Raw genomic sequence first — 24,063 nt, 5'->3', positions numbered from 1 at the left:
TGAAAGACTGTCATTTGTAAGATGACCAGACTTGTGTTTGACCCCTGGGAACAGAAGTTGAATTTTCAGGGTAAAATTTATGAAGAGATTTGTGCTTTGGTGTAAGAAAAAACTGTAGTCACTGAAAGCTGTCCAAGAATGGAACAGGACTGCCTTGAACAAAGAGTTGTTGACTACAAGTTAGAGATTTTGTAGATGGTATTTTTTATCAGACACCTATTGACTAGATGGCTTCTAGGATGCCTTGTTACTCTTAGATATATTTAACTGAGAGCAACCACATGCAGAGCACTATACTAGACATTATAGAGTACAAAGAGAATTTATTAAATGTTTAATATCTTCCAGGTGTTGTGATAGATAATTCTTTCTCTTTGGGGAGTCAAAAAGCAATTTTATTGAGAATAAGATAAAGAACATCTGTTTTATTCATTGGAAGTAGGAAAAATACACTAGACAAAACTATAGTTGCCGTTAGCTATAGTAGCAGAAATGTCAAAACAACCCCATCATGTAGGCAGTGAAACTAGTATTACTCTCATTTTACATATGAGGAAACAAAGGCTTAAAGGCATTAAATGAGTGGTTTGTGGTCACATAGATGAAGTGTAAATCAGAATCAGAACCTAAATTCTGCCTCACAAGTTCCACAATCTTTTCACCAATGTACATTTCCTCCTGAATGATTAGTTGTGAGAAATGACACGTTTTACTTTTATTCTTTCTCTAAAATATACTTCAGGGGGCAATTGGGTAGCTCAGTAGATTGAGAGCCAGGCCTAGAGACGAGAGGTCCTAGATTCAAAACTGGCCTCAGACACTTCCCAGCTGTGTGACCCTGGGCAAGTCACTTAACCCCCATTGCCTACCTTTACCATTCTTCTGCCTTGGATCCAATACACAGTATTGATTCTAAGATGGAAGGTAAGGGTTTAAAAAAGTAATAATAAAATAAAATATAGTTCACTTAAGAAGATCCTTGATTTTATGTTTGGAGTTTCCCATTCACCCACTCCCCATCAGTAGAGATAATCCCTCCTAAGACTTAGTCTTTTTTTTTTCCTTTTAAACATTATTTTATTTGGTCATTTTCAAACATTATTCATTAGAAACAAAGATCATTTTCTTCTCCTCCACCCCACCCCCCTCCCGCCACCTCTCCCATAGCCGACGTGCAATTCCACTGGGGGTCACATGTGTCCTTAATCCGAACCCATTTCCATGTTGTTGGTATTTGCATTAGGGTGTTCATTTAGAGTCTCTCCTCAATCATATCCCCTCCACCCCTGTAGTAAAGCAGTTGCCTTTCCTCATTGTTTTTACTCCCACCGTTTGTCCTCTGCTTGTGGGTAGTGTTTTTTCTTCTAGATCCCTGCAGTTTGTTCAGGGACATTGCATTGAGACTAATAGAAAAGTCCATTACATTCGATTGTACCACAGTGTTTCAGTTTCTGTGTACAATGTTCTCCTGGTTCTGCTCCTCTCACTCTACATCAGTTCCTGGAGGTTGTTCCAGTCTCCATGGAATTCCTTCACTTTATTATTCCTTTGAGCACAATAGTATTCCATCACCAAAATATACCACAATTTGTTCAGCCATTCTCCAATTGAAGGGCATCCCTTCATTGTCCAATTTTTTGCCACCACAAAGAGGGCAGCTATGAATATTCTTGTCCAAGTCTTTTTCCTTATGACCTCTTTGGGGTACAAACCCAGCAGTGCTATGACTGGGTCAAAGGGCAGATAGTCTTTTATCACCCATTGGGCATAGTTCCAAATTGCCCTCCAGAATGGTTGGATCAATTCACAACTCCACCAGCAATGCATTAATGTTCTGACTTTGCCACATCCCCTCCAACATTCATTACTTTCCTTTGCTGTCATGTTAACCAATCTGCTAGGTGTGAGGTGATACCTCAGAGTTGTTTAGATTTGCATTTTTCATGTGCTTATTAATAGTTTTGATTTCTTTAACTGAAAATTTCCTATTCATGTCCCTTGCCCATTTTTCAATTGGAGAATGGATTGATTTTTTTGTACAATTGATTTAGCTCTTTATAAATTTGAGTAATTAGACCATTGTCAGAGGTTTTTGTTATGAAGATTGTTTCCCAATTTGTTGCCTACCTTCTAATTTTGGTTACCTTGGTTTTGTTTGTACAAAAACTTTTTAACTTGATGTAATCAAAATTATTTATTTTACATTTTGTGACTCTAAGTCTTGCTTGGTTTTAAAATCTTTCCCTTCCCAAAGGTCTGACATATATAGTATTCTGTGTTCACCTAATTTACTTATAGTTTCCTTCTTTATGTTCAAGTCATTCACCTATTCTGAGTTTATCTAGGTGTAGGGTGTGAGGTGTTGATCCAAACCTAATCTCTCCCACACTGTCTTCCAATTTTCCCAGCAGTTTTTATCAAAAAGTGGATTTTTGTCCCAAAAGCTGGGGTCTTTGGGTTTGTCATAGACTGTCTTGCTAAGATCACTTACCCCAAGTCTATTCCACTGATCCTCCTTGCTGTCTCTTATCCAGTACCAAATTGTTTTGATGATTGCTGCTTTGTAATATAGTTTAAGGTCTGGGGCTGCAAGGCCCCCATCATTTGTGTTTTTTTTTCATTATTTCCCTGGATATCCTTGATCTTTTGTTCTTCCAAATGAACTTTGTTATGGTTTTTTCTAAATCAGTAAAGAAATATTTTGGGAGTTCCATGGGTATGGCACTAAATAGATAAATAAGTTTGGGTAGGATGGTCATTTTTATTATATTGGCTCGTCCTATCCATGAGCAGTTAATGTTTTTCCAATTGCTCAAGTCTAGTTTTAGTTGTGTAGAGAGTGTTTTGTAGTTGTGTTCTTATAGTTCCTGTGTTTGTCTCAGGAGATAGATTCCTAGGTATTTTATTTTATCTAAGGTGATTTTGAATGGGATTTATCTTTCTAGTTTTTGCTGCTGAACTGTGTTGGAGATATATAGAAATGCTGATGACTTATGTGGGTTTATTTTGTATCCTGCAACTTTGCTAAAGTTGTTGATTATTTCCATTAGCTTTTTGGTTGAATCTCTAGGATTCTTTAAGTAGACCATCATGTCATCTGCAAAGAGTGATAACTTGGTCTCCTCCTTGCCTATTTTGATGCCTTCAATTTCTTTTTCTTCTCTAATTGCTACTGCTAGTGTTTCTAGTACAATGTCAAATAGTAGAGGTGATAATGGGCACCCTTGTTTCACTCCTGATCTTATTGGGAATGCATCTAGTTTATCCCCATTGCAGATGATGTTTGCTGATGGTTTTAGATGTATACTGTTTATTATTTTTAGGAACGGCCCTTCTATTCCTATGCTTTCTAGTGTTTTTAATAGGAATGGGTGTTGTATTTTATCAAAGGCTTTTTCTGCATCTATTGAGATAATCATGTGATTCTTGTTGGTTTGCTTGTTGATGTGGTCAATTATGTTATGTGGATGGTTTTCCTAATATTGAACCAGCCCTGCATCCCTGTATAAATCCTACTTGATCATGGTGGATGACCCTTCTGATCACTTGCTGGAATCTTTTTGCTGGTATCCTATTTAAGATTTTTGCATCTATATTCATTAGGGAGATTGGTCTATAGTTTTCTTTCTCTGTTTTTGACCTGCCTGGTTTTGGAATCAGTACCATGTTTGTTTCGTAAAAGGAGTTTGGTAGAACTCCCTCTTTGCTTATTATGTCAAATAGTTTGTATAGTATTGGGATTAACTGTTCTCTGAATGTTTGATAGAATTCACTGGTGAATACATCGGGCCCTGGGGATTTTTTCTTGAGAAAGTTCTTTGATGGCCTGTTGGATTTCATTCAGTTTGTATTTTTGTATATATTCATCCATATCACCTAAATTGGTGTATTTATTATCATATCTAAATTTGATAATGGTTGGTTTAAGTCTCCCACTAATATGGTTTTACTGTCTATTTCTTCCTTCAATTCTCCTAGTTTCTCCATTAAAAATTTTGGTGCTATATTATTTGGTGCATACATGTTGATTAGTGATATTTCCTCATTATCTAAAGTCCCTTTGAACAAAATATAATTACCTTCCCTCTCCCTTTTGATCAGGTCTATTTTTGCTTTGGCTTTATCAGATATCATGATTGCAACTCCTGCCTTCTTTCTGTCAGTTGAGGTTCAGAAGGTCTTACTCCATCCTTTAATTCTGACCTTGTGAGTGTCTACCCACCTCATGTGTGTTTCTTGAAGACAACATATGGTAGGGTTTTGGATTCTAATCCATTCTGCTATTCATCTACGTTTTATGGGTGAGTTCATCCCATTCACGTTCAAAGTTATGACTGTCACTGGTGGACTCCCTGGCATTTTAATATCCTTCCCTAATTCTAACCTTTCTTCTTCAGCTCTACCTTTTAGTCCAGTGATTTACTTTAAATCAGTCCCCCTTGTCCCCTCCCTTGATATGTTTCCCTTTCTAGTCCCTCTCTTTTTGTTCCCTCCCCCCTCTTCTTCCCTCCCTTTTTTGTGTTCCCTCCCCCCTCCTCCCTTGGTTTTCCCTTCTCCCTTCCCTTGTTGGGTAAGATAGAATTCACGATCCCAATGGATCTGGATATTCTTCCCTCTCAGAGTTGATTTTCCTGAGAGTAAGGTTTAAGTAAAAACTCTCTTCCTCTCCTTCTAATAGGAGTTTTCTTCCCCTCCCCTTCCCATGTGAATCTTTGTGTGAGAAAGATTATTCTATTTGGTCTTTCTTTTCCCCCTATTTACACATTACATTTTCCCCACATGTTAGTATACATCGATTGATATAAATGTAGTCCTTATAGAAGAGAATTTGGGTTAAAGAAAAAGATAATATTTTTCTCCTTTTCCCTTTCCTTCATATTTACCTGTTCAGGTATTCCATGCTCTTTGTTTTTCGATATCTAACTTTCCACAGAGCTCTGGTCTTTTCTTTGCAAATACTTGGAAATCTTCTATTTTGTTGAATGCCCATACTTTCTCTTGGAAGTATATAGTCAATTTTGCTGGATAGCTGATTCTTGGTTGAAGACCCAGCTCTCTTGCCTTTCTGAAAATCATGTTCTATGCCTTATGATCATTCAGAGTGGAACTTGCAAGGTCTTGTGTAACCCTGATTGGCATTCCTTTATATCTAAATTGTCTTTTTCTGGCTTCTTGTAGGATTTTTTCTTTTGTTTGAAAGCTTTGGAATTTGGCAATTACATTCCTGGGAGTTGTCTTTTGGGGATTTAGTGTAGAGGGTGTTTAGTGTAGAGCTCTGTCAGTGGCTGTATTGCCCCCTTGATCTAGAATCTCTGGGCAATTTTCTTTGATTATATCTTGTATTACGATGTCGAGTTTGCTGTTTATTTCTGACTTTTCTGGAAGTCCAATTATTCTTAAATTATCTCTTCTTCCTCTATTTTCCAAGTCTGTCACCTTGTCAGTGAGATATTTTATGTTCTCTTCTAATTTCTTGATCTTTTGGCTTTGCTTTATTGATTCTTGCTCTTTTACCTGCTTGTTGTCTTCGAGTTGCCTAATTCTGACCTTTAAAGCCTGGTTTTTCTTTTCAGTTTGGTCAAACTGGTTTTGTAGATGCGTGAATTTCTTTTGCATTATTTCCCACTTTTCCTCCCAGAAGGCTTCCATCTTTTTGATCCTTTCAGATTCAAATTCTTCATGGGTTTGTGGAGAGTTTCCATTTCCTTTAGAAGGTTTCTGAGCATTTGCTTGTGTTTCCTCTTCTATTTCCTCTGTATTTTGTATATTTGCTCCATAAAATGTGTCCAAAGTTGCCCCTTCTTCTTGTTTTTCTTGGAATTTTGGGGCTTTTGTGCTTCTGTGGAGTTTGCCATCTCCTATCTGAGTGGGCAGGACTAGCTTTTCTTATCTATGTCTGGTGTTCAGAGGTTTTAGCCCTAGGTAGATTGTCCGTTCTATGCAGTTGTTGTTCTGTCTTCCCAGGGAAGCCAGGAATTGTTGGTGTTTCCGTATTACTGCCCTCCTCAGTTCCTTCCCGATGCTTCTCTGTTGCCTTACTTCCACGCTCTGACCTGGCTCAGCCCTTTCCTCGGGGTGTTTGTTTCTGTGCCTTAGCTGGTCAGGAGAGCCAGCACTGAGGGGGGAGGGGCCACGGCTTCCCGGAGCTCCGAGGGCTCCTGATAAGATTAACTTTCTCTGGGTTGAACTGAGTATGCTTTGAGGCAGGGACCTTGAGACTGGGATGGAAAGATCCAGCCAGGGGGCTGCAGGCTCCCCCGTCTCTTTCTGTTTCCCTGCTGTCTGGGTGCCCCCGCGACTGGGTCAGGTTGTTTTCAGGATGTGGCCTTCAGAATAGCTGGCTCCCGAGGCCCTTTTGCCAGCCCTGAGGGTTACTGTTGTTTCAGAGGACCCTGCTCTCTGAGGGGGGGCGTGGCTTCCTGGAGCTCTGAGGGCTCCTGATAGGATTAACTTTGGACTGAGTATGCCCTGAGGCAGGGACCTTGAGTGAGACTCAGATGGAAGGATCTGGTCAAGGGGTTACAGGCTCCCCCCGTCTCCCTCTGTTTCCCTGCAGTCTGGGCGCCCCCTCGACTGGGTCAGATTGTTTTCAGGAAGCGGCCTTCAGGATAGCCGGCCCTGAGGCTCTGAGGTTCCCTCTGCTGCCTCGGACTCAGCGCTCTGGATTGGGGGGATGGGTCCTGGGACCTTCCTTCTGCCTACCCCTTAGGTCCAAGTGATCTCGTGTTCTGGCTTTTGGGGGGGCCTTACCTTTTGATCCAGGTCCAGGTCCAGGAGGAGGATTCCCAGGGTCTATCCTGTTGTTTGTTTTGAATTTCGGTGCCTTAGGAGCATATAGTTTGAATTCGGTAGTGAAGGGTTTCTGGAGATCTGAACTTTAGCTTTCTCTAAGCTGCCATCTTGACCAAAAGACCCTCATGTGTGTTTCTTGAAGACACCATATGGTAGGGTTTTGGATTCTAATCCATTCTGCTATTCGTCTACATTTTATGGGTGAGTTCATCCCATTCACATTCAAAGTTATGATTGCCATTTGTGATTTCCCCAGCATTTTGATATTCTCTCCTAATTCTGACCTTTCTTCTTTTGCTATAACCTTTTAAACCTGTGTTTTACTTTAAATCAGTCCCCCTAGTCCCCTCCCTTGCTATGCTTCCCTTCTGGCCCCTCCCTTTTTGTTCCCTTCTTGTTTTTGTTTTTTTGGGGGGGGGGTCTGCTACTTTCCCTCCCCCCCTCCTTCCCTCCCTCTCCTTCCCTCCCCTAACCCCTAATCCTCCCCCCTTAGTTTTCCCTTGTCCCTTGCCCTGTTGGATAAGATAGAATTCAAGATCCGAATGGATCTAAATGCTCTTCCCTCTCAGAGTTGATTTCACTGAGAGTAAGGTTTAAGTAATACTAATTAGCACTCTCTTCCGTTCCTTCTTATAAGATAATTCTTCCCCTCCCCTTCCTGTGTGTATCTTTGTGTCACAAAGATTATTCTATTTAATTTATTTCTATTTCTTCAAGTATATCTTGGTACCATCATTGATTCCCCCCCCTCCCTTTTTCTTTCTTTTTGTTTTTTTCCTCCAAATCATATTAATGCCCCAGTCTTTTCCTATGAATGATTGTTCTGATTGCTCTATTAATGCATACAATTTTTGATAGTTACACATAACATTTTCCCCATATATTAATATATATAATTTGATCTAATTGTAGCCTTTATAGAAGAGATTTTGAATAAAAGAAAAAAAAACATTTTTCTCCTTTTCCCTTTCTTTCATATTTACCTTTCATGTTTCTCTTACTCTTTGTCTTTGGATGTCAAACTTTCCACTGATTTCTGGTCTTTTCTTTAAAAATACTTGGAAATCTTCTATTTTGTTGAATGCCCATACTTCCCCTGGAAGTATATAGTCAGTTTTGATGGGTAGCTGATTCTTGGTTGAAGACCCAGTTCTCTTGCCTTTCTGAATATTGTGTTCCAGGCTTTGCGGTCTTTTAACATGGTAGCTGCTAGGTCTTGTGTAATCCTGATTGGTGCTCCTTTGTATCTGAAGTTTCTCTTTTTAGCTTCTTGTAAGACTTTCTCCTTAGCTTGGAAGCTCTTGAATTTGGCAATTACATTCCTGGGGGTTGTCTTTTGGGGATTTAGTATAGAGGGTGTTCTATGAACCCTTTCAATTTCTATTTTGCCTCCTTGTTTGAGAACATGAGGGCAATTCTCCTCGATTATTTCTTGTAGTATGGCATAGAGATTTTTGTTTATCTCTGGTTTTTCAGGTAGACCAATGATTCTCAAATTGTCTCTCCTTCCTCTGTTTTCCTGGTCTGTCACCTTGTCAGTGAGATATTTTATGTTTTCTTCTAATTCATTATTTTGTTGACTTTGCCTTATTAATTCTTGCTGTTTTGCAAGATCATTGTCTTCCAGTTCCTTAATTCTGGTCTTTAAGGAATGATTTTGCTTTTCAGTTTGGTCTGCCCTGCTGTTTGAGGCTTCCAGCTGTTTATCCAATTGGAAGTTCTTGTCTATCAGACTATTGACCTCTCTGAATTTTTTCCCATTTTTCTTGTCAAAAGGTTTCCATCTTTTGGTTAAGCTGAAATTTGAGTTCTTCCAGAGCTTGTGGACAATTTCCATTTTTTGGGGAAGGTTTTGATTTTGTTTGAATTTCATCCTCTTTTTCCTCCGTAGCCTGGGTTTTCCCTCTGTAAAACCTTTCAAGAGTCACTTTCTTCCTGTTCTTCCTGGAGGGTTGGTCTTGGGCACAATGAGCCATCCCTTTGGTGGTTTACCCTTTTTAGTCAATAATCTGAGTGAGATGGACAGGTTTTCTGTGGAGTTAAGTGGTGGAGCTTTTGCCTCAGACAGGTTCTGCCGCAGCCTCTGCAGTTTGTTAGCGCGCCCAGTTTGTTAGCTGTCCCGTGCGCTGAGGTATCTTGTGAAACCTCTCTAAGGGGTAGTTCCCTGGTAGTCCTTGTCAGTTCCCAAGGACCCTGGTGTGCCCCCACTACAGCGAAGAGCGGAGCTTTTGCCTCAGGCAGGCTCTAGAGTCTCTGCAGTATCCACAGTTTGCAAGAGCACCCGTGCTCTCCAGTGCTTAGAGGTCTCCTGTGTAACCACTCTCTGGAGTAGTTTCCTGGCAGTCCTAGTTAGATCCCAAGGACCCTGGTGAGAGCGCTTGTCCCAACTCTGGTTCCTTAGGTGAGGTGGGGGAGGGTATTTCAGATGGCGTTTAGGTGTGAGCTTTTTCTCCTTCTTATAGTGTAGAAATGCTCAAACCCCACGTACCTTCGTTGCTGCGCCCTACTGTAGTGTCCCTCCGTTCTTCCAAAGATGATTTTTATGTTCTTTTGAGGTAGTCTATTTTGTTGGGTGTTTGGGAGAGGAAACGATTCGGTCTAGATTGCAGCCATGTTTACCTGGAAGTCCTCTAAGACTTAGTCTTTAATGAATTAGTGGAGCACTCAGAATTCCTCACTTTATTATCAACCTTTGGAACTGATGATCTTCAGGCTGATCTTGATATGACATGCCGTGGACATTTACTCAGACCCTTTCTATCTTTACAGAACCTAGTAGATCCTTGAAGTAATTTGAACACCATAGATTGCCTTCATGCCACAATGAGGCATTGGCATGGTACAATGAAAAGAACACGTGATCTGAGTTCTAATTCTACCTTTGACCCTTAATCCTTGTGTGAACTGCATCATATTCATTTAATCTCTCTGGCCTTAATGTTCTTATCTGTAAAATGAAAATTCTGTCCAGCTCTAGACTATATACATAAAATATGTTTATCTCCTAAAAATATTTAGATTGGGGGGAAAAGTTCATACTTTGAATATAACTCAGACTTACCATTATTGTTATTTTCCTAGGACTAATGAGACTTTTTGAACTCTTTTAGGTTCTTCTGTAATTCTGTGGATGCAGCTGACTTCACGACAAAACACAGAAGCAATCAACCTATCTGTGATACTACTGTCCCAGATGTACAGGCTGAGCTAAATGAATCTGATGATGTGGATGACCAGAAGCCTACTGATACAGATGTAGCTCAGAATTCAGGTGATCAGAATATGGATAATATAAATGAAGCATCTGATCATGACTCTCTTTCTTCTGAGAATCAATTCACAAGGACAATTTCACCACCCACCTTAGGAACACTAAGAAGTTGCTTTAGTTGGTCAGGAAATCTGCAGAATGTTTCAAGGACTCCTAGTCCATCTACAAGTATAGTTTTGCAACGGTTTTCAAGAAAAAGTGAACCTTCAACCCCTCTGATTAACAATAATAATGAAATGTCCAGTTTGTCTCAAGAAAGCAGTGATGATTTAGATGGTGAAATAGGCCCCATTCCTGAAATGGAATGTTCTTCACAGTCTCAGGAAAGCTTGGAGCTATCACAGAACAGTTTGGATTCCTCAAGGCTCTCTCACCTATCAAGCAAGGATTCCGACTCAGAGGTCAGTCATTTATTAAAGCCTTTCTTTTCATATTAATCTGCGAAAGAATATCATTTCATTGTCTATGAAAACTCACCTCTTTTGTCATTTTCCCATGATTTCCATTGTGTGAATCTGTGAAAGTTATTGAATTTCTTAATATAAATACATCCTATTCAGTAGAAAGATAGACTACAAACCATAGGATGAGGAGGACATGATATGGGTGGTTCTTGATCTACATTGATAGATAGTGTCCATGAAATTGAAATCCTATCAAAGTATTCCTACTAGACTAGTGTGTGCACCACTATTTCAATTGTTTATGGGTTTCCAAAATTATGGAATTATTATCTACTAATCTGTATGTGAAATTTTTATGTGCAAATGGATACATAAATATTTTTTTAGCATTTGATATTCCATGGGGTGGGATATAACATTGATAATTTTATTGTATTTTTAGGTTCTAGAGTTTCAGAAATATATTTTCCCTCAGTTTTCATGTCTTCTTTAATAATCCTTTTGTGAAAGAGCATAATTCATATCATTTTTCTTTTTATATATACTTTAATTTATATAAATAAATTACATTTATTTGCATATTTATAAATATATTAACTATTCTGGCTTAATTGGAAATTGTACTATATCATATATAGAGAGACCGTCCCCATAGGGGTGGGGTATGTGTATGTAGTATAATTTCTAGTTAAGACAAAATAGCTAATTATTGTCTCAGTCCTGGTAATCATATTAACAGAGGGAATTGGAGTAGTAAACAGCCTTACATATTTTTTTCCATGTTGAATTAAGGTAACATAATCCATTTTCTTGCCTCCATGATACAATGTGTTCCTATATAAAAAATGGTTGAGGAGAAAGTGTTTTTGTTAACATTTTGTTTAATTTAGTTATCATATATTAGTCAATTTTGCCATTTCTTAACTAATTAAAATGTAATAAATCCAATATTAAAACTTTACTCAACCTAATATCTTTCATTGATTCACATGAGCACCAGAAGTTTTAGACAGTGTTCTATATTGTCATTATAAACATTTTTCTTTTTTTAATAATTTCATTTTTCATTGAACAAGTTTTTTATTTATCTCTACCTCCTAGTTTCCTGCACTGAGGAGATTTTTTAAAAGTAAAGTACATAGTACATAGCTGTATAGTCCTAAAAAAACAAATTAACATATTAGCCTTGGCCAGAAATGTATTTTAAGTTCACTGACTATCAGGAGATACATGGCATGTTTTATCTTCATTTGTTTGCTTCATCATTACATTGATCGGTTCTAAACTTTTGCAGAGTTGTTTTTCTCTATAATTAGATATTGTTACATAAATATAAATTGTTGTGTTTCTGCGCACTTTGCTCTTCCTTAGTTCATAAAGATCTATCTAGTTTCCTTTGAATTTGTCTGTTTAGTTATTTCTTTCATAACATAGTAATCCATTATGTTTATATAACACGATTTCTTTGGCCATTCCTCAATAGGAAGATAGTTTCTTAGTTTTCAATCCCGAACTACTACAAAAGTAAGTCACTATATATATATATAGTGACTTACTTTTGTATATATATATAGTGTATATATATATAGTGACTTACTTTTGTAGTACTTTTTATCTCTAACAGTATATATATATATATATATATATATACTGTTAGAGATAAAAGAGTGGTTGCCTTAAACTGTGACTGCGAAATTATGGTTTCAAGACAGTGTCTTGATTTTATATTAAAAATAAAGTGGTCGCCATGGGAAAAAATTCCCAAATATGAAATACCCAAGTCTGCTGGGTTTTATGGAGATTTTAATTAATACAAATTAAGGAATTAATGAAAGAGAGAGAGAGAGTAAGAGGAAATAATGAGAAAAAGGCTAGGCCAGCCTAGGCTTAAGCCTTAAGAGAGAGATCAGTCAGTCTTTAATCCACTCACCACAAGATTTGTCCCAAGCAAGATTCTAGTGTTCAGAGAGACCCACCAGTTCAGCTCCTCAGCTCAACTAAGTTCAGCCACCAAGCCCTCCAATTCAGCTTTGGCAAGCTGACCTTTTTCAGAGGCCTTTCTGACCTCCTTTTAAAGAGAATTTTCTCCTATGTCACCTCCCCTAAGTTTTCACATCTACCAATCACCGTAGACGTTTTCCAAAGGACTGACCATTCTTAATTCACACCTTCTTTAGTTCTCAACTTCTCTGGGTAGACTAAAACTTCACACCTCTTTTGTTAAGCTTGTCCCTTGCAAGTTTGCAAGTTTCCTGACCTTTTAGTGATTAATTTGACCTTCATAGGTACTTAGCACCTTTTTATATTAGATCTAAAAATAGACTTAGCTTAAGGGCTTTTGCCTCACTATAAGTATGAGTTAAGTACTTTTTCATTGTTCAGTAAGTAGTTTACAACTTTATCTTCCCCTAAAGTATGCTTAAGTATGGGTGGAGTAATGGTAGAGTTCTCACATTCCTGATCAAGTACCTTCATTGTTTAAAATGGGGAATGTTCTTAACCAAATGTTCTAAGGTAGAGTCTGAGAATTTTTAACATTCACAAGTCTGAGACATTTTAAGATTCACTATGTGTGTGTGTGTGTGTGTGTGTGTGTGTGTACACACACATATACATATATATATAGATCCCTATAAGTTTTTATTTCTTTGGGCAATCAGCTTACTCATGTAAATAGCTGGATATAGTCCCAAATTGCTTTCCAGAATGACTAGATCAGTCCATAGCTCCACCAATAGTGAACTATTGTACCTGTTTTCCTTCAGCCCCTCCAACATTTGTCATTTTGCCATCTTTGCCAGTCCAAGATGTGAGGTAGAATCTCAAGAGCTGTGTACCCTATACTTTTCTAATTATTGACATTTAGTGCATTCTTTCTTGATTATTGATAGCTTGAATTTCTTTGAAAACGACTTGTTCACATATCCTTTGATTATTCATTAGGGAATGGCTACAAGTCGTATAAATTTGAATCCATTCCTTATACGTCTCATATTTGAAGCATTTACTAGAGAAACCTGCTAAGACTTTTTCCATAGTTACCAGTTTTCTCTCTAATTTTTACTGTTAGATTTATTTGTGTAAAAACACTAAATTTTTTGTGATCAAAATTGTCATTTAATTTGTCTGATCCTAACACTTGTTTAGTCATGAAGTTTTTAACCATTCATAAATCCCCTATCAATACAGATGATAACAACTGAAAGGTAATTAATTTCCTTGCTCCACTCGCTTGTTTGATGTGACAGTTTATATCAAGGTTATCCTGTTTATTACCCTGTTTATTGTATATTTAATGTATCTCATTCAACTACCCTCCAACTCTCCCTTTCTTTCACTGATAAGAAATAAATTTAATGATTACTACTTTGGAGTAAGTATGATGAATCTCCCCTTTTTTCATTATTTTTTTAGGTTTATAAAATACTCCCTTAGAAATTTGTACATTATTGAATAAGTAATTTGATTAAAATAGTATTGTCATTTTTGGTATTGGTTCAGTCTACCCTTGAGCAGTTACTGTTTCTCCAAAGTGTTTAATCTCAGCCTACCTATGTTTTTCTATCCCATCATGTCTTTCATTATAAAACTTCCATCACATTGAATAGTTTTAGGAAACTTTTAATTATTTGAACTTTATGATGTTTTGGATTCTGGATGAAAAAAAGAGCTTTACTATAAAAAGAAAAATACAGGTTATATATCTTCAAAGTAAAGAGCCTACTTGAACTGAGTTTTATAGCAGTTTTCATTACCCATATTTAATGATCAAGCATTCTTGTTTTTAAGTTTTATTGACATTTGGGTATGCTTTTCCTCTCAACCCCCTCTTTTCCTATCATGCATTGGTTCATCTAGATTGGTGTATACATTTCTTTTCTCATAGTTAGTCAATGATTATTTGTTAAATGTTTACTCTGTGAAGACACTGTACTAAGCACAAAGAAAAGCAAAAAACTATCTCTACCTTCACAGAGCTCTCCCCACTTATGGAAGATAGTGTATTTCATTAACATGAAATTTACTCTCAGCCTTTTTTTCCCTTTTTTTTTAAAACCCTTACTTTCCATCTTAGAACCAGTACTGTATGTTCGTTTCAAGACAGAAGAGAAACAAAGGCTAGGCAATGGGGGTTAAGTGACTTGCCCAGGGTCACACAGCTAGGAAGTATTCGAGGCCAGGTTTGAACCCTGGACCCCCCATCGCTAAGCCTGGTTTTCAATCACTGAGCCACCTAGCTGAACCCTCAGCCATTTAAAAATATTTAACATCTTTATCCCCAAATTCTTCTACTGATATTATTGTGACGAGTAATGATATAGCTTCTTTTCCGGTGACTTCTGTTGGTAATAATTTTCTTTAGCAGTAAATTGTGCTGCCTTAACTATTAGGAGAGTGTAGATTTTGCCTTTTTGTTTTGTTTTTTAGTGCCTAACATTATACAGAAACCATGAAGCATGTTCCCAGGGAACAAAGTGAAAGTGGGCCATTGAGAACCAAGAAGTAAAACTAGGAGAAATTGAGTCAAGTCTGATCATTTCTGTAACCTTTTTTTTTTTACATTTTAGGATGCCTTATGAAACATTTCTATATATTTACCATAGTATAATTTTGCAAGTCTGGCTATTTATGAAAACAATTAGCCAGCTTGTAGCAAAGCACTAATAATATAATAGACAATATTTTTCTGTCTGTCTGAGTAGGCATTTCAGCAAACTGCTGAAACAAAACTGATTAGAATTGTGCAGGAGAGTTTTCACACTATAAAGAAAATACTTTTAGGGTTTATAATTCATTTCTCCACCTAAGACCACTGCCATTTTCTTAGATGAAATCATTTAGAAAATATCTTCTTTTTTTCTAGATATTCATTTTCCTCTATTATTTATAACTTCTTAGGAAATTTCATGAAATTTAATGATTATATAAGGTTATATAATTACATTGATTATTTAAATTGTATGTTATTTTTGAGCTCTTTGAATAGGGACTATTTTGCTTCTTCTTGTATTCTCAGTGCTTAGTACTGGTAGGGACTTGATAAATGTTTATTGACTAACTGCTCATCCATATAAATGTGAAATTAAAAATGGCTTTTTTTTTTTTTAAAGGAATCTGACTGTAGTTCCAAGCCATCTCATAATCAGAGGTCACAGCGCTCTCATTCACATTTGTCTCTGTTTGCTAAAAGAAAAGACTCAACCCTAGGGAACAAGGTAAATTGGTTTTTTATTCATCATATTCCTAAGACATTGAATAAATGAGGGCTTGAAAGACTAAACAAAAGAGGAAGAGGAATCAACATCAACTTGTCAGTGCTAGTCATTTAATATGATATTCTTTAGGTTCTTAGTGAAAATTTAATATAGCTATTTGATATTCAAGTGTAATTGTCATAGTTACCTAGCTTTATGCTCTCTGTAAATTCTTTTTCCTATTAGAGGTCTTGGCTTCAGCATGATGGCTTAGAGTTGTTGTCTCTGACACTGTCAGAGACTGGTCCTGCGATACTGCCAAGAATAACATTAAAATGTAATTAGGAAATATTTAACCAAATAAAACTATAGTAAAACATAATGTTAACATGTAGTTTTCTGAGTCAGTGTATGGTCTGCAGGGATCCTTATGTATAACCCCATTTCTATTTGAGTTTGATACCATTGCCTTAGAATATCAACTCTATGTGGCTTGTTCCCAAATCTACTCTAACTCTGACCTATTTCCTGTTTTAGTCCTGTATTTCTCCCTGAATTAACATATCTTTCTTAATTTCCCCCACACCAAAAACCTTTACTGTTTTTCAAATATCATTATACTCTCCCAGTTATCAATCTTAAAACCATGGAGTCTGCTTTCCATTCTTTCTTTGCATAAAGAACCTTCCTCATCCCTTCTCTAATTCAGCCTATTAGCTTATATCTGGTACAGTGGATCACCTCGAGCCCAAGGGTACAAACTGTCTTTTTATTAAAATGATATTATAATACCCTCAAGCAGAGAAGCGTTTCTACAAGCAGTTAAAATGCAATTCAGAAAGCTAAAAAGAAAGGAAAACTGCTAGCAAGATTTGGGTGGGGAAAAGATCTACAAAGAAATACCTCAGCTTTCATGAGCTCCTCACCAAAATCCCCAAAAATCTTACTCTTCTTGCCCATTGATCTCAGATCAATCCATCAAGGGATAAAATTGATGCCAAACTGCCCCAGGTCTGTATTCAAGGCCTTACACAATTCTCTCTACCTCCCTTCCCTCTCTCCTCCTACTGCTTTCTCCTTCACAAACCCTCTGCTTTAGTTGTTGGTAAACTTACTGCTTCTCAGGGTATCCCACTTCTGAATTTTTACTTACTTTTTTCTTATCTGGAACATCCTCTCTTCATTTCTTGTCTTCTTATTTTCTCAAGGCTCAGCTTAAGTCCTACTTCTCTGCTTGTCCAGCCTTTTAACAGAGGTACTCTTTCCTCCAAACTAAGTATTTCTTGCCTATGACTTATTTTGCATTTTGCAATTAACAGGGACAGAATATGCTTTTTTTTTTAATGCTTATAACTTGTCTTCCCCCAGTTAGATTAATTTCTTCAAGGGCCAAGATCATATTTTATGTTTCTGTGTTTTTCCATTGTCTAATATAAAGTAGCTACTCAATAAATGATGGTAGTAATGATTATATTTAATGTTGATGAATTTATTTTTTAGCAAAATATTAAATAATCACAAGTACTAGAGTCCTATCACTGGAGCACTCCTTTCCTAATAGAACAGTGACATCTTGTGTTTATCAAGTTACTCTTTCTGGAAAAACCTACCATATATTTTTTTCTTCATCTCAATGATAATTTAAAGTTCGTTTTGGTAGGAAATTATAAGAGGCCTAATGAATTTTGTCTTAAAAATTTTAGTCAAGTGAAATGAATCAGAAGAATGTCCATTTAAAACAATATACAAAATAATTTAACCTTGGTAAGACTTATAAAAAATTACAGAGACATTTCACACAGATAATGAGAGGCATTTTATCTCCATGCCATATATGGCATGTATAATATGAAATGTTAAAGATAGGAAGGAGCTATTGCTAATTTTATGTGGCATTTAAAACTACAGGTTCTTGGGCTCTCCAAATCCAGTTCAACGGGATCTCTTTCTACAAATAAGATCAAACCACTAATCTCAGCTAAAGTCAGTGGACTAAGCAAGAAGCTCACAAGTGCACAGAAGAGAAATCATCACAATGCCGAAAACAAGCCAGGACTACAGATAAAAATCAGCGAACTATGGAAAAATTTTGAATTTAAGAAGTGTGTATCTTCTAATTTAAAAAAAAAAATTTCTCCTCCCTCTTTCTATAGTTAGATTTCTTGCCTTTTCTCTTCCCTGATACCATTTTGCCCCTTCCTTTTGTTATTAGGGAAATTTATTTTTCTTTACTTCCTCTAGGAAGCACCTGAGAAGTATGCACACTCAGCTTCTAAAGTAGCACCACCATCTAAGTAAAAATGACATTCAGAAACTTTACTCCTTGTCCTGATTCTTCCCTGTTTTAAGACTTTTGCAAATCACTTATAGTCTTTATAAAGTAGATGAAAATCTGAGGCACATAATCATTAATGCCTTCCCTACCTTTTTATGGGTTTTCTATGAGATTAAAATGAAATGTAAAAAAAAAGGGGGGGGTGGAGAAAGGAAAACACTATGGCAATAAAAGATTATATTTATATCTTACTACTGTGACTCAACTAATGCAAACCTTGTTAATCACCACCTTCTACTTCAACATCTCACATTTTATGGAGTCTTAACACTGACTTTGCAGATGAACCTTCTGATATTTTAGAAAAATATCTTTCTGATGCTTAACACTTATAAACTTGAGATGAAAATAACTTTTGTGACTTTCATCCTAAAATTGTGTTTTAACATATACTTGAGAACCAGTATAATATACAGAGCCCACCTCAGACCCAGGGCAGGCCTAGGTTTAAGTTTTTCCTCTGCCACATACTGGCCTGGGCACTTAACCTCTCAGTTCAAGCCTAGACAACTCTCTGAGACTATAAGTTACAGAGAAGGTGCTGACCTGTATTGGCTATGAATGATTTCTCAGTCAAGAGTTCCTTTTACCAGTGAAATCCCAGGTCCAGTCCCTCTCTCTTCTATCCATGTGCTCTTCCCTTAGTGATTATAGTTCTCGGAGAAACCCAAAGAATGGGAAAAATAATGCCTAAGCAAGTAATCCAAGCAAAGATTCATGTTAGTATTTGAATAGGTTCTTCAATGGAAAGAGGACTAAAAGCTTCCTTACAACTGCCATTTGGTACCAGATGGTGTGTGCTATTTCCCAGACTACTTGAATTGGATGGTAAATACAAATGGGGAAATGGATCTGAGAAATAAACCAAATTTGCAGGTTCACAGGGAGGAAGATTCTCCCAATGAATCAGATGGAATATATGCTACAATTCATGGATAGAAATGGAAACTTATTTTTGTACAATTTGTGTCCCTTTATCCAACTGAGTAATATTTTTCTTAAGACATTTGTTGCCTTTCCTCCTTAAAAATCTAAATACACAGTGCCATATAATTGTGTTCTTGTATTTTGCAGAAATTCTGAAAAGCTTCCTTCCTGTAAGAAACCAGACCCACTTTCTCCAGTCAAAAATAATCTCCAGCTTACTCCAGAAACAGAAGAAGATATATTTAATAAACCTGAATGCAGTCATGTTCAGAGAGCAATATTCTAGTCAGTATAGACTGCTATCTGGCTGTTGTACTGCTGTGATACCTTCATGTATTGAAATTGCCTGTTGCGAGAACAGGGAAACTAATATGCTATAAAATGTACTTATTACAGGATAAAAATGGACAGTTTTGTATATGAACTGTACTCTGACTGGATTTGGTTTTTTTTACCGTTAACTCAAAGAATAACTTTGTACTTCCATAAATTAAAAGATAAACACAAGTTTTGAAAACCAAATCCTTACAACTTTTTAAATCTGTTCTCAAGGGCATGTCTGGATTTCCGAGAAAAAAATGGGTTGGAAATTACAATTTGGAGCTATATATGAGGCAGTTCCTTGATAAATTTTTTAATACCTTCAATTTTTCTTAATGCAGTTTTCTAATGAAGAGTATAGGTATAACCTTCAAGTACTCTTCAAGGCTTTAAGACTATTAAAATTATCTCTCAGCCTCAGATGCCTAGTTCAACGTGAATGCCACATGTTTGTATAGCAAAGGAATATAGGAGTAGCTGTATAATTAGAGACTTGAAGGTAATCCAGGAAGAAGGGAAGGACAAAAATATCTGAGAGATCACAAGTTGATGGAATTTTGTATATGATTGATTATAAAGAATGATATATTTTGAGTCAGCAAACTTCAGTTTGAACACCCACCTGACCTAGAACAATTCATGCGGCTACTTTCATCCTCCTTTCTTAATTCATAAAACAAGGTGGTTGGATCAAATTCTCTTAAAGGCCCCTTCCAATCTAAGTCCTATGAACAAAAAGGAATTGGACTTTTAGAAAATAACTACCATGAAGTGAAATATAACATTGTATCTAGTCTGTATTTAATTTTTTTTAATAGCTCTATCCTTTAAAAAATGTTTTTTATTTGGCTCCAGAAGTTTTCTCCATGACAAAGGGTTTTTGTTTGTTTGTTTTGGAGACTTTTTAATTAAAAGCCATGAAGATGGAATACTTCTCTGATTTTAGTTCATTGGAGGCAGGCATAATGTAATAGAATACAGGAAAACTTAAAAGAGTGAGGAGAACCCTCAGTTCAAATCCTGGCTCTGACCTTTACTATTTCTATAACCTTGTACAAGTCACTTAGTACTTCGGAACATGTTTCATCATCTGGAATATGGGGAGAATGACATATGTCATAACCTTGCAGGGTTGTTGGGAGGAAAGTACTTTGTAAAGCTATTAAATCAGAATTTGTTATTTAAAGGGAAATCTCCAGAATAAAATAATCTTTTCCAGAAAACATTAGGAATGCATTTATTCACCATCTAGAGATCAATATCATATAGAAGTGACCCAGGACTCCTGAAGACTGTTACAAGGGAAATTTGAGGTTTACAAGACCCAATCATTAGACTGTCCTCATTACCTGGTAGCCAACCTAGGTATGGGCAGAAAGCTTGTCCCCCCCCCCCCCCCCCCCCCCCCCCCCCCCCGCCCCTTACGTTGGCTACCAGGTGACTTTTCCAACACTCCAAATAGAAAAATTTTTCAAACTTGTAGTGACAGTGGCAAGAAGCAGAGAGGGAAAAGAGGGCCAAGAATCACAATTCTTAGCTCCTTGATAATTTAGCTATGAGTTAATATGCAACCTTTGCTTGACAACTGTTGTACTACCAGATGCACTGAGCCACATCCCTATTAACGTAGTTACTGAAAATTAAACAGAGTAAAGACATTACTAATAAATGGAAGGCTCATGGGTTTTCAGCAGCAAAGGAAAAAAAAGTTTGGAAATTTACAGTACTACTGTCAACTAGAAAAAACACAGAACTATTAAATAGTCAAAATCACTCTTTAATCAAGAGAAAAGGGGTTAGTGCTGCTACTACGACAACAGAGCTGACTTCCAAGACTGCAACGGAGTCAAGACGCCCTGGTCACCAGCCCCTGGGAGTGCCACCCACTCAGGATGGACTCTGAGGAACAAAAGAACTATATACCACTCTAGGTGACCTGGGGGCTTTAGGATTAGAGGGACAGTTGATTGACTTTACAATGGTAAGAAAGGAAAATGAAGAGTTCCAGACAGGAATAATAGTGAGGGGCTGGGGCCCTACAATGGACACAAAAGGGAAAGACTCAGCATAGGGCTGGGTCACCTTGGTCATGGACCATAGCCTAGGGGGAAGAAACCATTGGGACCAAAGGGATGTTCAATATTGGATGGGATTAGCTGTTCCCACCCAAACTACCAGGAAGTTCACTGTCTGGTGAAGAGGGACCTTCCCTCAGGGGGAAACCTCTCCTGTGCCAAGGTCAAAACCTGGGGTTTCTACACTCAAACTAAATAAACTGGGGATCTCTATATTTCCATGTTGACACTACCAATAGTTCTATTAATGTATCAAGATGTTAATGACACAGTGATTTCAGTTCAAAAGTGAATTCGGGAAAGTAACAAAAATTGGGTAGATAGCTATGGGAGTCTTCTACATAAAGATAACAATCTGAAATCTACTGTGATATCCATGGGGTATAAGTCTTAAAACTAAGAACTAAATCTGGCCAAATTAATATAGAAAAATTCCATGTTGGAGGGAAGAAAAATTTTACTTTGGGGATTGAATACGAGGTTATCAATTCACAAGATAATACAGAGGGGAAGATTCCAAAAGAATTGAAAAGATCATAGATAATGCTTTACTAAAAAAAAAAAGCAATTACCTTTATGTCTGCTTGCTCAGCTCTATAAACATTTTTGTGAAAATTGGCTACACATAACTTTTTCATTCTCAATTGCACGTGAACAAATTTTTATCATTCATTTTTAAAAAGTTTGAGTTCCAAATTTTTTCCCTTCCTTTCTCCCTCCTCCTTGAGAAGGCAAAACATTTAATATAGATTACATATTTGCAATCATATAAAACATTTCTTTATTAGCCATGTTGTAAAAGAAAATAGACCCCAAAAAAGTTTTAAGAAGTATTCTTCAATCTGTATTCTGTTGAACTGAAAAAAGACATAGAATTATTAAATAGAAAAACCACATCTTTAAGGAGAGGGGTTCAGTAATTTTCTCTCAGGCCTCCACACAGGGTTGTGCACCACAAACCCACACCGAAGCCTGAGACTGTCTACCCTGGCCACCAACCCCTGGGAGATTAACAGCTCCAAAGAATAAAAGAATTTAGGGAATTTATGTACTCCTTTGGGAAACCAAGGGACTGGTAATTGATTGATTGGCATTACCATGGCTACAAGGAAATGGGAGTGTTCAAACTACTCTTGACCGGTCTGGGAAAGCAACCATAGCCAGAGGCTAGGGCAGGGGTCCCCAAACTTTTTACACTGGGAGCCAGTTCACATTCCCTCTGACCTTTGGAGGGCAGGAATATAAAAACCTAAACCTAACCCTAACCCTCTCAGATATCCTTCAGTTACTCTCAGAACTAGGCGCCACACAAAGGATTATGTCACCGGAAGTAGAACTGTATGTGAGCATAGCCACAGGCTTAGATGAGCTTCCACATACAGTGCTCCTCTCACAGACCACCAATGAAAGAGGTGCTCCTTTCACAGAAGTGCGTGGGGGCCAGATACATGGCCTCAGGAGGCTGCATGTGACCTGTGGGGCTGTAGTTTGGGGACCCCTGGGATGGGGTCTAAGGAAATGGGTCACTTATGAAGGACACTAAAATGAGTGGTCCCTGCACTGGTGGAGGTCTTCTTGGGAAAGGATCTCTGATACAATGGAAGAAACTACTAGGATAAAAGGGTACTTAGCATTTAATTAAAATTTGCTAACTCTACCTAGCTAGGCCCATTAAATATCTTAAGGCCTATTATTCAGTCTGAAACTGCTAGTCTGAGTTTCCCTTCAAAGTGGATTCTCAAAGGAACAAGGTCAAGCTTTGGAGTCTTCATCTTTCAAACTGACTAAACTTGGGGGGGGGGGGGGAGTGTCTTCAGATCCCATGTTACAAGTTTGGGGGTTTCTAGATTCTACCTTGACAATTCCGACTACATCACTTCTTTTTCTCTGGAGGTGGATAGCATTTTTTCATCATAGACCCTTCAGAATTATCATGAATCATTGTACTGCTGAGAATAGCCAGACATTCACAGTTTATCATTATATAATAGTTGTAAGTACTATATTCTATTGATTCTGCTCACTTCACTTTGCATTAGTTCACATAAGTCTCCCTAAGTTGTTTTTTTTAAAACATTCTGCTTATTTCTCATAGCACAAAAGCATTCTTTGCAATCAAATACCACAATTTGTTCAGCCATTCCCCAAATAATGGGCACCCCCTCAATTTCCAATTCTTTGCCACCACAATTTTTGTACACATATGTCCTTTTCTTCTATATACTCATCATTAAGGATATCTTTAATGGAAACAAGGGACCAAGTAGCCTTTCACAAACTACCTTCTGTGATAGATCACAAATAGTATTTATAGTCTTTCAATAGACTTAGGCATAGAGAAAATGTCGTGGGGTTCAGAGTTGAACCCCTGAGGTTTGGGAAGGATACCTTTTGCAAGAATGCAAGATTCTGAAACTAGCTTAAAAATAAAGAGAAATTTATTAATTTGGAAGGTAATGTTGAATCTGACCAGGAGGTAGCATAGGAGGAAGCCTGCCTTCTAGGTAGAACAGCATGGGTGAAAGAGCTGCTCCTCAGGAGGACAGCAAGACAGTGTTATAGGCGGGAAGGATACCTTTTGCAAGAATGCAAGACTCCAAAACTTGGCTTAAAAACAAAAAGAGAAATTTATTAATTTAGAAAGTAATGATGAGAATGGCCAGGAGGATAGCAAGGTGGGACAGCAAGAAGGGGAGCAGTTCCTTGGGAGGGGAGCAGTTCCTTGGGAGGACAGCATGAAAGG

The 24,063-nt window shown here is 37.3% G+C and overlaps 1 protein-coding gene across 2 annotated transcripts in view; it reads left to right on the top strand.

Annotated features, from left to right (window-relative positions):
* The window catches only part of EXO1 (exonuclease 1), a 42,013-nt gene extending 21,545 nt beyond the window's left edge, over positions 1 to 20,468 (top strand). For both annotated transcript variants that reach the window (XM_001368483.5, XM_016430229.2), the window contains 4 exons: positions 9,903 to 10,464; positions 15,579 to 15,683; positions 17,571 to 17,764; positions 19,072 to 20,468. In XM_001368483.5, coding sequence (XP_001368520.1) covers positions 9,903 to 10,464; positions 15,579 to 15,683; positions 17,571 to 17,764; positions 19,072 to 19,210 — 1,000 coding nt within the window. In that variant the 3' untranslated portion in view covers positions 19,211 to 20,468. The remainder of the gene's footprint in view (positions 1 to 9,902; positions 10,465 to 15,578; positions 15,684 to 17,570; positions 17,765 to 19,071) is intronic.
* The last annotated feature ends 3,595 nt before the right edge of the window (positions 20,469 to 24,063 follow it).

The sequence above is a fragment of the Monodelphis domestica genome, chromosome 2 (assembly GCF_027887165.1).
Source record: "Monodelphis domestica isolate mMonDom1 chromosome 2, mMonDom1.pri, whole genome shotgun sequence".
In the NCBI taxonomy this organism is placed as follows: Eukaryota; Metazoa; Chordata; class Mammalia; order Didelphimorphia; family Didelphidae; genus Monodelphis; species Monodelphis domestica.
This window is presented reverse-complemented; position numbering and strand designations above follow the sequence as displayed.